General features: G+C 42.7%; 1 protein-coding gene across 1 annotated transcript; it reads left to right on the forward strand.

The window, feature by feature from the left end:
- The first annotated feature begins 3,893 nt into the window (after window positions 1–3,893).
- LOC144375786 (C-C motif chemokine 3-like) lies at window positions 3,894–5,752 on the forward strand. The gene is made up of 3 exons (XM_078041254.1): window positions 3,894–4,114; window positions 4,772–4,886; window positions 5,225–5,752. Exons 1-3 carry the CDS (start codon window positions 3,949–3,951, stop codon window positions 5,313–5,315), a joined length of 372 nt encoding a protein of 123 aa, XP_077897380.1. The 5' UTR covers window positions 3,894–3,948; the 3' UTR covers window positions 5,316–5,752.
- The last annotated feature ends 8,709 nt before the right edge of the window (window positions 5,753–14,461 follow it).

Below are 14,461 nucleotides of genomic sequence, written 5' to 3' on the forward strand. Positions count from 1 at the left end.
AGTGGGGGAAGAGACACTTTTAAGGAAACACAGGTAGCTCAGAGGGACTGGAGTCTTGGTCATCAGGAAGTCTGAAGGAGGCAAGCTGCGGGCCAAAGAAGGCAGTGGGCATCAGGAGTCAGTTCACAGAGAAGCTTCCAGTTCATGCTGGACACAAAGCAAAGTATTTGAAAAATGTTAACAGAAGGAGACAGAGACTGATTTGCACTTTGGCAAAAATCACATTGGATGCTGTGTGGTGGGATCGAGTAACAAAGAGGAGAAAGTAAAAAGAAAAACCAGTTTCTAGGACAGGAACATGGTCATAGTGAGAAACGGAGGGCCTAATCTCAGACTGCAGCAGTGTGGGGATGGTGACAGGTGGTTGCACCTGATTTCAAATACAGACTAGAGCTGGAGATGAAGCAGATGTAGGAGTTGCAGGGAGTACGGGTGGGGAGGTCAAGGGCAACTCCCAGTTTTCTGGCTTGGAAACTCAATAGGAAAGGATGCTTTCTACTGGGTAGAAAACACAGGAGACAAGGGAAAGAACAAAATCCAATATCAAGATATTCGCCCTGAGGTACTGCTCACTCACACAAAGTGGAGAAAATGACAAGGACTCAAGACAGGAAATAAAGGACTGACTCCACAAAGAAGAGCTTTGTGATAGGGTGTTGACTATTGAACACCTAAGCAATCTTGGATGTTCCCCCAAAGAGCCAGACCTGACACCATGGCCTTTCTCAGCCTTCCCTTCCCATTAGTATTTCAACTCTGTAATGACAGCACTGGACATATATTGTTCATTGATAGTCAAATCTGTGATTTATTCTTTTACCATATATTTATCAAGCTGTACTGTGTTCTGGGCATTATGGTTATGCTTGGAGATACATTGGTAATAATTCAGTCAGTGAAATATTAAACTGGTCATTTCCATCTGTGTAACTGCGGGCAAATCATTTTAAACCTGGGAACATCCATTTGTCACCAAGGAATTTTCTAAGACTCTTCCAATTCAGCCAAAACTCAGAGCTTCCTTTCTTTACTCATTCAACAGATTTATTAAGCACATACTCTGGGCACAAGAGTGTTATGTTCCAATCCAAGTCCAAATACATGGCAAAGGGCTACTTCCTGGCTTGGGGACTGACATGGAAAATCTTACCAATATATAAACACATGGAATCCTCTATCCGACCATCACTTTTATCGAAAAAAGACTGTGAGGAATGGAAACTGGATAGAGATTCTTCCTGTAATCATTATGTGCTAGGATTTGTTTAGCTAGGAACAATCAATAAGACATGGTCTGAATTCGGTTGAAAATCAACAGGAGGATGTCATCTAAATTTTTGAAATAGAGCTTACATAGATGACTAATCATACACTGGTGAGTGCTGTAATCCTGGAAGTAGATAATGCCCATTATCAGAAACATGGTTGATTCAGCAGTTTCCACTTCCTCTTCTCACCCTCCCCAGCTCATAGATGCCAAACTCTCAGAAACTTAATCATGAGTATGACTGTGATTCCCCGCTGGACCAATGGCCGGCAGAGAGGATGGGCTGAGTCGAGCGCATCCTCTATGATGTTGTTTCTAGTGAAAAAAGGGACAGTGACTCCCTTTTTGGAATTCATAGCAATTCGGGGAAATACTGGGTTTGGCGCCTTCCCAGTGAAATCTCCATTGCCCTTGATCTTTGCTTCACCTCCCTGGCTACCTGCATTAGCATCACAGGGAAGGAGGGTAGAAACAGAGCCCAGAGCCCATGTGTTTTTAAAAATGTGACTCTAGAGACACTGAGGAAAGACAGGATTCCTGAGGTGTGGTCTTTCTCTGCATAAGTGGGCTGTCTTCTTCTGTTCTCTGGCTCTGACAGAGCAAGTCTGATTCCTTTGGGGAAGAATTCTGGACCCTTCCTGGCTGGGCTCCAGTTTAGACTCGTCATACATTCCCTGCCTGTCTCGCCGCCCCATCAAATTCTGCCCTCAGAGCTGAGTCCTCAATGTCACACCTGTGACTTTGTATCAGTAGAACCTCCACCTCCCATCCCATCGGTGCATGTTCAAATCCTGAAGAGTTTTCAAGATTCAACCAAAACTCCATCCCTTTCATGAAAACTTCCCCTATCTTCCCCTGGAGGTTCATTTCTCCCTCCTCATAACTTTTATTTCCTCTTCTAAGAGTCCTGGCACTTTCTTTTTTCTTCTTCTTCTCCCCGCCACCCTTTGGTACCAGGGATTAAACCCAGGGGCGCTTTACCACTGAGCCACATCCCTTGCCCTTTTTTATATTTTAATTTTGAGGCAGGGTCTCATTAAGTTGCTTAGGGCTAAGTTGCTGAGGCTGGCCTTCAATTTGTGATCCTTCTGCTTCAGCCTCCCCAGCCGCTGAGATTACAGGTGTGCACCACTGTACCCAGTCTAGCACATTCTGCTAGCGCTGTGAGTACCTCTCATGTATCTACCTGTTCCTACCAGACTGGGAGTATCTAAGGATAAAGGCTATTAAAAAGAACTCAACCCAATTTCTCATAAAAGATGATGTGTGCTTTTGAATTATAAAAGAATAAAGAATGGAAAAGAAAGAATAGGTTTGGCTGAGAGGGAAGACTCTTTTTTATATCACTCTTTTTTGCATTGAAAGGAATATAAAAACAAAACTGGTTCAAGTTTGGTGATGTTTATCACAGTTTGGTGAGTATCACATAGGATGCTGCAAACTGTTCAGAGAAACGACAAACCAAGACACTGTTTTAGAAAAGGTCCTTGAACAGAAATGTCAGTATATATTATCAAAATTTATGTTAAATTGAACAATTTAACATAAATTTTGATAATATATACTGACATTTTTAACCAGAGATTTAAACGTTTTTAAAGCAAAATTTGGGGCTGACAAGCATGTAATACAATCTTGCTGAAGAAAACGAGAAAAATCTGAACAAAGAAAAACAAAAGCCAAGAAAATTAAACTCCATAGGCCCATCACACAAATATAAGCATTATTAATTCTTTAGGACTTTTAATTACAAGATTTTAAAAAAATTTTACGATAATTGGGGTAGGCACAAAATTACAGATACATTTCCATATATTCATACAATTCTTCTTGAACAATTGTACAATTTTTTTATCTTGCTCTTTAACACTGATGTAATATTTATGCCCCTTTGCTCAGTTTTAGGGCTTAATAATAAATAATCCAGTAAACTCGCCATAACTTACTTAATCATTTCCTCATAGAGGAAAATTACAAATGATGCTGTTTTTTTATTTTATTTTATTTTATTTTTTTACGATACCTCCATATCTGGCTTGTTTCTGTAGAACTCTTTCCAAGAAACACTTTTTCTTGGTTAGTGGGCATAAATATTTTTAGGCTTCTGACATATTGACACCCTCACCCAAAGGAACTTCATAATTCACAACTAGAGTTTGTGACAGAGTCCCCTAGTCATTCTATGACTGTTCAATAAATGGACAAATGAAGCGTGACATCAACTTTCTCCTCTAGCCGGGGATTCCTTAATTCAGTACTAGGATTTAGGGGTGGGGGTGTTGCTGCCATCCACATGTCAACCCCATGTAGTTACAGAGACTAGGAAAGCACTGAGTTTCAGTTCTGTAGAAATGAATGGCACTGAAGAGGTCATCCATAAATAAGTTCTTATGAGAAGGGACCAGCTAATAGCAGCTCTGGACAGAAATACACCCGTCTCCTCCCTTACACAGGGAAACCATCTCCCCAAAAATAACCAGAGCAAGTCATGAGTCTAGAGCTGAGACCTACAGCTCAGAGATGCTATTCTTAGATATCCTGAGTTCCTGTGGTCACCAAGGACCCCAAGTTGTGTAACATCATGACAACATTGCTATGCTTAAAAATTTCCACATGCACCCCCAGATTCCGCTTCCCCACCCGCCAGGGCTGCCTATAAAGAGAAGGGCAGATGGCTTCAGATGCCAGAAGGACACAGGCAGCAGGGAGGACGAAGGCCCTTCTTGGCTCTGCTGATACTTGAGACCACACTCCATCATCCACTGAACATCATGCAGGTCTCCACGGCTGCTCTTGCTGTCCTCCTCTGCACCATGGCTCTCTGTGACCAGGTCTTCTCTGCACCATGTGAGTCTACCCTATTGTGGCGGGTGTCCCCACTCTCTGGCCCTGGGGAGACCACATCAATCTCTTTTGTGGTCTCCAGAACCCAGGAGAAAAGAGAAAACTTCTTAAAGGGCTACAAAGCACCTTGAGCTTTCTCTTAAGGACTTTTCACCTTTACAAGGGATCTTAGCTCTTCTAGTCGCCAGTCCTGAGAGTCAGGGTTGGGGCAGGGAAAAATGGAGCCCTAAACCACTGAGTAGGCAAGAGGCAGAATCCAGACCTGGTTACTTCCTTCCCAGTGATGTGGTTGATTCCCCAGCTCACTCCAGGCCTCCCAGGAGCTCTGCCCACTGGATCATAAGATAGATGTCCAGACCTCTCTTTTTGCTGGGGTGTGACTTCTTAAACCAAACAGAATTCCCTGAAGGAAGAGAGGAGAACAGTCTGCTTGGTTTTCTGAATCACACAGACAAAGAAGAGTCAGGAAGCAAGGAGAACAGAGACAGAAGGAAGACAGAGACATGAGGTTTCTAGGCAGAAATGCCCAAATGCCTTCCCGAGGCCTGGTCTCCAGTCCCCACGCTGCACAGGGCTCTTCCTCAGCCTCTGAGGATGTGACAGCTGGTGGCCTTTCCTTTTGGATGATGACCTGGACTCATTCTGTCCCTTTCTCCACAGTTGGTGCGGACACCCCAACGGCCTGCTGCTTCTCTTACGTGGCCCGGCAGATTCAACGCAAATTCATAGAGGACTATTTTGAGACCAGCAGCCAGTGCTCCCAGCCAGGTGTCATGTAAGTGCCACTGCCCCTGCCCACCCTTGAGGACAGCCCCACATGGACAGAGACAGGCCAGGAGAGCAACCCTAGACAGGCCACATATATAGGATTCAGCTCTTAAATGTGACCTGATTGGTCAGGAAGGTGGGACCCCCAACTCAGAGAGGAAGGACAAGAAGAAGGAGGTGGCAGGGTACCCTGAGACACTCCTGAGTTGGTGGAGAGACTCTCTGTAGTAACATAGGCAGAGCCTCTCTGAGCTGCCCAGGGCAGGGGGTGGGATGGAGGGACCACGTGGGCCCCAGATCCCCTGTAGGATTCCTCAGTGTTTGATCCTCTGCTTCTCCCCACAGCTTCCTAACCAAGAGAGGCCGGCAGGTGTGTGCTGACCCCAGTGAGAACTGGGTCCAGGAATACATCACTGACCTGGAGCTGAATGCCTGAGTGGCCTGGAGGCAGCAAGGAACCCAGTGACCTCCGTGGGCCCTGTGGGGAGCAGGGGCCTGAGTCTTGGAAGCATCCCTGTGACTCCATAGCTACCTCTCCTGTGGCTGTTTGTTGCTGCAGCCTCACTCTGAACTTAGATTTTATTTATTTATATTATTTAATTTTTATAATTTATTTATATTTGCGTTTCATTTTGTAACTTTTCCAAAATATCCAAGGACAAATTCTTTGCCACTCATCCCATCCCACTTTGTTCACACTGGTGACAGTCGAGTGGCTGTCATCAGCTTATTCTAGGCAGACATGGTATCAAAGCCACCAAACTGACAGATATGGAGTGGGTCCTTGTGCACTGACCAACACATAGTGGCTCCTTGGGTTCTGAGCTGTGTCCAGCCTGGTGAAATAATAAAGATGCACTTTTTATAAGAAAACTGGCATGGAGTTTGCTTTTGTTTGTCCATAAAAATCAGAATCACTGGTTAAGAGGAATAAGGGCAAATAATAGGAATGTGTGACTTGGAGGGACTTGAGGGAGAAGAACAGAGCTACTGTAGTTACTCCACTCTACACTGGAGGTGCAGTTCTGGAACATTCCAAGCTACAAATATTTTATGATTCTTAATGTACCTGCTCTAGGAAAATTCCATTCTTGAATGGATACCATAAACAAAAACAACCTAATGGTTTTAGCACCATAGTGAAAGTACAAATAACCGGTATGGCAGCAGACTTCATGGACCAGCCATGCCTTTTATTTAGTAGAAGAGTCAAGCATCAGAGGGCTCACTCCCTGGATGGAAAATGGCCCTGATCATGGGGGAGGTTCCGGTTTATATTTGTTACACACTGGGAGATGACTTAACCATTGAAGACTTTATCAGAACTTATCAGTTTAGATATTCAGGAAACAGGTGTGAGAATTTGAAATTTGTATTTACTGGGCAAGGATGGAGGGTCCAGAGTTCAGCATTCAGACTTATCTCTTTCCCTCCAGGATCTATTTTACTGTCACTGGGAAAAGACCTATTTTGAAAAGGACCAATATTTTGGATTCTCCCCAGAAACTTTCATTTTAGGCTTGGGGGAGATCTCCTTCCCAGGGATTGTCTTGTCACTGGGTGATGTTTGCTTCCTTCCCAGGGATTGTCTTGTCACTGGGAAAGGATGTATTGGGAAAGGATCAATGACATCAATGTGATGGCTTCCTCCTCCCTCCCTCCTGTCAGGCCACCCTGTTTTGAGGGTTGTCATTTCCATATCCTTCAGATACCATTAGGCAGAGTATTCTGTAGTGATTGGTTATGATAAATAAAGCTTTGTTAATAAGAAATTGCTAATGTTTCTGAGGCTTACTCAAATCTATTTGCTTTTTATATATATATCATCCATTGAATCTTCCTAATGCAATAATATAGCTTACGTAGTACTCTTAAAATGCCCATTTGTCAGAAAAGTAAATCTCGCCTTGAGAAGGGTAAGCAATTTGTCTAAGATCACACTGCATGTAGATGGCACAACTGAGTTCTCAAACTAGACCTTCATTTAACTACATACTGTGTGCTATTAAACACTGCCCAAGTGATTTCCCCAGGTATGATCTACCTATACTCAAATCCCAAGAAACAGTTCAGAAGCCACTCCCACCAGAATGCTCTGGATGGAACCTGAGAACTGATGTTGTCATCAAGTTTACCAGGAGTGCTGCATGCAGGTTAGTGGCTAAGAACACTGACTTAGGTGACAGGATTCACCACTCCTTCCCAAATGTGGTGTATACCTGTATGGGGTTATAGGTGTACCATACATTATTTCTCTAAAAACCATACTCCACAAAATAAATGGCTAACGTTGGTGGGGGACAGGTGGAAATCAAGCTCTATGTGGAGCAAAACTATGTTTATAGGTTTGCTATGAAGAGAAGTTATTTAACAGGTGGATTACTTGGGTTTCAGTTATAAGTACAAGAAATATACACTGAGCTAGGGTCCTTTCTTCAGAAGAAGGGGACATTCAAAAGATATGTAGAAATCATACATGTATTAATTTTTATGAGCCACAATTATTTCATCTTCCAAATAATCTGATTTTTGTATTTAAAATTGTTTAGAAGCCTGGCATGGTGGCACACACCTGTAATTACAGCATCTTAGGAAGCTGAGGCAGGAGGATCACAAGTTCAAAGCCAGACTTAGTTCCAGCAATGGCGAGGAACTAAGGAATCCAGTGAGACACTGTATCTAAATAAAATACAAAATACAGGTGGAGATATGGCTCAGTGATACAGTGCCCCTGAACTCAATCCCTGGTATAAAAAAAATTGTGTAGAATCGTAGTAATCAAACACTTCGAGGTTTATTTAAACACTACTACTTAGCAAATACTAAACCACACATACTAGGGTTGGGGATGCAGCTCTGTGGTAGAGCTCTTGCCTAGCATGACTGAAGCCTTGGAGTCAATCTTAAGTACTACAAAGAGACAAACTAACAAACAAAAAAACAAACAAAAACTACTGTTTGACCTGATTCCATTATCAGGAATCTTTTTTATAGAAACACTGCAAAAGAATAGGAATATGTAGACACAAGGATTTTTTTTTTTTATAGTACGGTTGTTCAAACAAAAGCACATCAGTAGGGGATTTAAAAAAAGGGAATTAAGATGTCCATCCATGGAATATTCTGCTGCAAATTCTGCACACATCTCTGTCTATGCAGTGTGTCCATCCTATTAAGTGTAAAAGGTGTACCCACTTACATCTACTGTATGCATATACACTCTATGTATATGATACAGAACTATACGTGTTATTTTTGTTTGTAATCCTAAAAATTCTTATATACATAATATTTATATATGTAAATATTCAAAAAGATGGACATCAAATAGTTAACTGTAGTTGCTAGAGGAAAATTACAAATGATGCTGGGTCTTTTTTGTTTGATGATACCTCCATATCTGGCTTGTTTCTGTAGAACTCTTTCCTAGAAACACTTTTTCTTGGTTAGTGGGCATAAATATTTTTAGGCTTCTGACATATTGACACCCACACCTAAAGGAACAGAATAATTCAAAATAAGAGTTTTTGACAGAGTCCTCTAATCATTCTATGACTGTTCAATGAATGGACAAATGAAACGTGACATCACACTTTCCATTTCTGTAGCCGGGGATTCCTTAATTCAGGTCCAGGATATGGCGGGTGGGGTGTTGCCGCCATCCACATGTCAACCCCACATGGTTACAGAGACTGAGAAAGCACTGAGTTTCAGTTCTGTAGAAAGGAACGGCACTGGAGAGGTCATGCATAAATAAGTTCTTATGAGAAGGGACCAGCTAATAGCAGCTCTAAGTAGATGCACACAAGGCTCCTCCCTCTCACAGGGAAACCATTTCCCCCCCCAAAAAAAACAGAGCAAGTCATGAGTCTAGAGCTGAGACCTACAGCTCAGAGATGCTATTCTTAGATATCCTGAGTTCCTGTGGTCACCAAGGACCCCAAGTTTGGTAACAAGATGACAATATTGCTATGCTTAAAAATTTCCCCATGCACCCCCAGATTCCATTTTCCCACCTGCCAGGGCTGCCTATAAAGAGAAGGGCAGATGGCTTCAGATACCAGAAGGACACAAGCAGCAGGGAGGACGAAGGCCCTTCTTGGATCTGCTGATACTTGAGACCACACTCCATCATCCACTCAACATCATGCAGGTCTCCACGGCTGCTCTTGCTGTCCTCCTCTGCACCATGGCTCTTTGTGACCAGGTCGTCTCCGCACCATGTGAGTCCACCCTATTGTGACAGGTGTCCCCACTCTCTGGCCCTGGGGAGACCACATAAATCTCTTCTTGTGGTCTCCAGAACCCAGGAGAAAAGAGAAAACTTCTTAAAGGGCTACAAAGCACCTTGAGCTTTCTCTTAAGGACTTTTCACCTTTACAAGGGATCTTGGCTCTCCTAGTCGCCAGTCCTGAGAGGGTGGGGCAGGGGTTCCTTCTTTCTATAGATGTGTGTGTGTGGGGGCGGGGGGAATGGAGCCCTAAACCACTGAGTTGGCAAGAGGCAGAATCCAGACCTGGGTACTTCCTTCCCAGTGATGTGGTCGATTCCCAGCTCACTCCAGGCCTCCCAGGAGCTCTGCCCACTGGATCTTAAGATAGATGTCCAGACCTCTCTTTTTGCTGGGGTGTGACATCTTGAACCTAACAGAATTCCCTGAAAGAAGAGAGGAGAACAGTCTGCTTGGTTTTCTGAGTCACACAGACAAAGAAGAGTCAGGAAGCAAGGAGAACAGAGACAGAAGGAAGACAGAGACATGAGGTTTCTAGGCAGAAATGCCCAAATGCCTTCCTGAGGCCTGGTATCCAGTCCTCACCTTGCACAGGGCTCTTCCTAAGTGCCTGAGGATGTGACAGCTGGTGGCCTTTCCTTCTGGATGATGACCTGAACTCATTCTGTCCCTTTCTCCACAGTTGGTGCGGACTCCCCAACGGCCTGCTGCTTCTCCTACGTGGCCCGGCAGATTCAACGCAAATTCATAGAGGACTATTTTGAGACCAGCAGCCAGTGCTCCCAGCCAGGTGTCATGTAAGTGCCACTTCCCCTGCCCACCCTTGAGGACAGCCCCACATGGACAGAGACAGGCCAGGAGAGCAACCCTAGACAGGCAACGTATATAGGATTCAGCTCTTAAATGTGACCTGACTTGGTCGGGAAGGTGGGATCCTGAACCCAGAGAGGAGGGACAAGAAGAAGGAGGTGGCAGGGTACCCTGAGACACTCCTGAGTTGGTGGAGAGACTCTCTGGAGTAACATAGGCAGAGCCTCTCTGAGCTGCCCAGGACAGGGGGTGGGATGGAGGGACCACCGTGGGCCCAGATCCCCTGTAGGATTCCTCAGTGTTTGATCCTCTGCTTCTCCCCACAGCTTCCTAACCAAGAGAGGCCGGCAGGTGTGTGCTGACCCCAGTGAGAACTGGGTCCAGGAATACATCACTGACCTGGAGCTGAATGCCTGAGTGGCCTGGAGGCAGCAAGGAACCCAGTGACCTCCGTGGGCCCTGTGGGGAGCAGGGGCCTGAGTCTTGGAAGCATCCCTGTGACTCCATAGCTACCTCTCCTGTGGCTGTTTGTTGCTGCAGCCTCACTCTGAACTTAGATTTTATTTATTTATATTATTTAATTTTTATAATTTATTTTTATTTTCATTTCATTTTGTGACTGTTCCAAAAGATCCCAGGACAAATTTTTTACCACTCATGCCCTCCAGCTTTGCTCACACTGTTTGGTGACAATTCAGTGCCTGTCATCAGCTTGTTCTAGGCAGACATGGTATCAAAGCCACCAAACTGACAGATATGGAGTGGGTCCTTTTGCACTGACCGACACATAGCGGCTCCTTGGGCTCTCTGCTGTGTCCAGCCTGGTGAAATAATAAAGATGCACTTTTAAAAGAAAACTGGCATGGAGTTTGCTTTTGTTTGTCCATAAAAATCAGAATCACTGGTTAAGAGGAATAAGGGCAAATAATAGGATGGTGTGACATGGAGGGGCTTGGGGGAGAAGAACAGGGCTACTGCAGTTACTCCACTCTACACGGAAGGTACAGTTCTGGAATATTCCAAGCTACAAGCATTTTATGATTCTTAATGTACCTGGTCTAGGAAAATTCCCTTCTTGAATAGGTACCATAAGCAAAATTAACCAAAATGGTTTTAGCACCAAAGTGAAAGTACAAATAACCAGTATGGGAGCCGACTTCATGGAGCAGCTATGCCTTTTAGTTGTAGAGGAATCAGGCATCAGAGGGCTCACTCCCTGCATGGAAAATGGCCCTGATATTGGGGGAGGTATAGGTTTATTTTTTTATTTCGTTTAATTTTTTAAATACACAACAGTGGAATGCATTACAATTTTTATTACACATATAGAGCACAATTTTCATATCTTTGTATATAAAGTATGTTCTCGCCTATTCGTGTCTTTATACATGTACTTTGGGGTTTTTTTTTACATTACAATTTTTATTACACATAAATACCACAATTTTTCATATATCTGTATATAAATTATGTTGACATCCAATTCATGTCTTTATACATGTACTTTGGATAATAATGTCCTTCACATTCCAACATCCTTGCTAATCCTCTGGCCCCTCCCTTTCACTCCCTGATTTCTTCCCTATCTAGAATTCATCTATTTCCCCCATGTTTCCCCTCTCTACCCCACTATGGGTCAGCCTCCTTAAATCAGAATAAATATTTGGCATTTTTGGGGGGGATTTGCTTAGTTCACTTAGCATTATCTTCTCCAATGTCATCCATTTACCTGCAGATGCCATGATTTTATTCTCTTTTGGTGCTGAGTAAAATTCCATTGTGTATATATACCACATTTTTTTATCCATTCATCCACTGAAGGGCATCTAGGTTGGCTTCACAGTTTAGCTATTGTGAATTGGGCTTTTCTAAACATTGATGTGGCTGTGTCCCTATAGTATGCTGTTCTTAAGTCCTTTGGATATAGTTCAAGGAGAGGGATAGCTGGGTGGAATGGTGGTTCCATTCCCAGATTTCCAATGAATCTTCATACTGCTTTCCATATTGGCTGCACCAATTTGCAGTCCCACCAGCGATGTATGAGTGTGCCTTTTTCCCCACATCCTGGCCAACACTTATTGTGGTTTGTCTTCCTAATGGCTGCCATTCTGACTGCAGTGAGATGATATCTTAGAGTAGTTTTCATTTGCATTTCTCTGATTGCTAGAGATGACGAGTATTCTTTCATATATTTGTTGAGTGATTGTATATCCTCTTCTGAGAAAGAAGTGTCTGTTCAGGTTCTTGGCCCATTTGTTGATTGGGTTATTTGTTTTTTCAGTGCTTAGCCGTTTGAACTCTTATATACCCTAGACATTAGTGCTCTATCTGATGTGTGAGAGATAAAGATTTGCTCCCAGGATGTACGTTCTCTATTCACCTCACAGATTGTTTCTTTCACTGAGAAGAAACTGTTCAGTTTGATTCCATCCCATTTATTAATTCTTGGTTTTAATTCTTGTGCCATAGGAGTCTTATTAAGGAAGTTGGGGCCTAAACCCACATGATGGAGATTAGGGTCTACTTTTTCTTCTATTAGATGCAGAGTCTCTGGTTTTATTATCTAGGTCCTTGATCCATTTTGAGTTAAGTTTTGTTCATGGTGAGAGATAGGGGTTTAATTTCATTTTGTTGCATATGGATTTCCAGTTTTCCTAGCATCATTTGTTGAAGATGCTGTCTTTTCTCCAGTGCATGTTTTGGCACCTTTGTCTAATATAAGATAATTGTAATTTTTTTTGCAAACCATCATAATGTTTATTAGTTTCACCTGTAAAATTTTTCAACCATAAACTTTTAAGCTTTTACAGTAAACCTTTCAGCCTATAGATTTAGATCCATCTTTGGTTCAGTTCCGTTTTCTTCTATTGATTTTTGAATTTTTTAAATATTTATTTATTTATTTTTTATTGTTGGTTGTTCAAAACATTACATAGTTCTTTATATATCATATTTCACACTTTGATTCAAGTGGGTTATGAACTCCCATTTTTACCCTGTATACAGCTTGCAGAATCACATCAGTTACACTTCCACTGTTTTACATATTGACATACTCATGTCTGTTGTATTCTGCTGCCTTTCCTATCCTCTACTATCCCCCCCTCCCCTTCCCTCCCCTACCCTCTTCTCTCTCTACCCCCTCTACTGTAATTCATTCCTCCCCCTTGTATTATTTTTCCCTTTCCCCTCACTTCCTCTTGTATGTAATTTTGTATAACCCTGAGGGTCTCCTTCCATTTCCATGCAATTTCTCTTCTCTCTCCCTTTCTCTCCCACCTCTCATCCTTGTTTAATGTTGGTCTTCTTCTCGTGCTCTTCTTCCCTAGTCTGTTCTTAGTTACTCTCCTTATATCAAAGAAGACATTTGGCATTTGTTTTTTAGGGCATGGCTAGCTTCACTTAGCATAATCTGCTCTAATGCCATCCATTTCCCTCCAAATTCTATGATTTTGTCATTTTTTAATGCAGAGTTATACTCCATTGTGTATAAATGCCACATTTTTTTTTATCCATTCGTCTATTGAAGGACATCTAGGTTGCTTCCACAGTCTTGCTATTGTGAATTGTGCTGCTATGAACATCGATGTAGCAGTGTCCCTGTAGCATGCTCTTTTTAGGTCTTTAGGGAATAGACCGAGAAGGGGAATACCTGGGTCAAATGGTGGTTCCATTCCCAGCTTTCCAAGAAATCTCCATACTGCTTTCCAAATTGGCTGCACCAATTTGCAGTCCCACCAACAATGTACAAGTGCACCCTTTTCCCCACATCCTCGCCAGCACTTGTTGTTTGACTTCATAATGGCTGCCAATCTTACTGGAGTGAGATGGTATCTTAGGGTGGTTTTGATTTGCATTTCTCTGACTGCTAGAGATGGTGAGCATTTTTCCATGTACTTGTTGATTAATTGTATGTCCTCCTCTGAGAAGTGTCTGTTCAGGTCCTTGGCCCATTTGTTGATTGGGTTATTTGTTATCTTATTGTCTAATTTTTTGAGTTCTTTATATACTCTGGATATTAGGGCTCTATCTGAAGTGTGAGGAGTAAAGATTTGTTCCCATGATGTAGGCTCCCTATTTACCTCTCTTATTGTTTCTTTTGCTGAGAAAAAACTTTTTAGTTTGAGTAAGTTCCATTTGTTGATTCTAGATGTTAACTCTTGTACTATGGGTGTCCTATTGAGGAATTTGGAGCCCGACCCCACAGTATGTAGGTCATAGCCAACTTTTTCTTCTATCAGATGCCGTGTCTCTGATTTGATATCAAGCTCCTTGATCCATTTTGAGTTAACTTTTGTGCATGGCGAGAGAAAGGGATTCAGTTTCATTTTGTTGTATATGGATTTCCAGTTTTCCCAGCACCATTTGTTGAAGATGCTATCCTTCCTCCATTGCATGCTTTTAGCCCCTTTATCAAATATAAGAAAGTTGTAGTTTTGTGGGTTGGTTTCTGTGTCCTCTATTCTGTACCATTGGTCCACCTGCCTGTTTTGGTACCAGTACCATGCTGTTTTTGTTACTATTGCTGTGTAGTATAGTTT

This window comes from Ictidomys tridecemlineatus, chromosome 3, assembly GCF_052094955.1.
Source record: "Ictidomys tridecemlineatus isolate mIctTri1 chromosome 3, mIctTri1.hap1, whole genome shotgun sequence".
Classification (NCBI taxonomy): Eukaryota; Metazoa; Chordata; class Mammalia; order Rodentia; family Sciuridae; genus Ictidomys; species Ictidomys tridecemlineatus.

Coding starts and splice junctions, on each gene's coding strand:
- LOC144375786 (XM_078041254.1), top strand. CDS start 3,949: ATGCCAGAAGGACACAGGCAGCAGGGAGGACGAAGGCCCTTCTTGGCT. Junction 4,115..4,771: donor CCAGGTCTTCTCTGCACCAT/GTGAGTCTACCC, acceptor CTTTCTCCACAG/TTGGTGCGGACACCCCAACG. Junction 4,887..5,224: donor TGCTCCCAGCCAGGTGTCAT/GTAAGTGCCACT, acceptor TTCTCCCCACAG/CTTCCTAACCAAGAGAGGCC.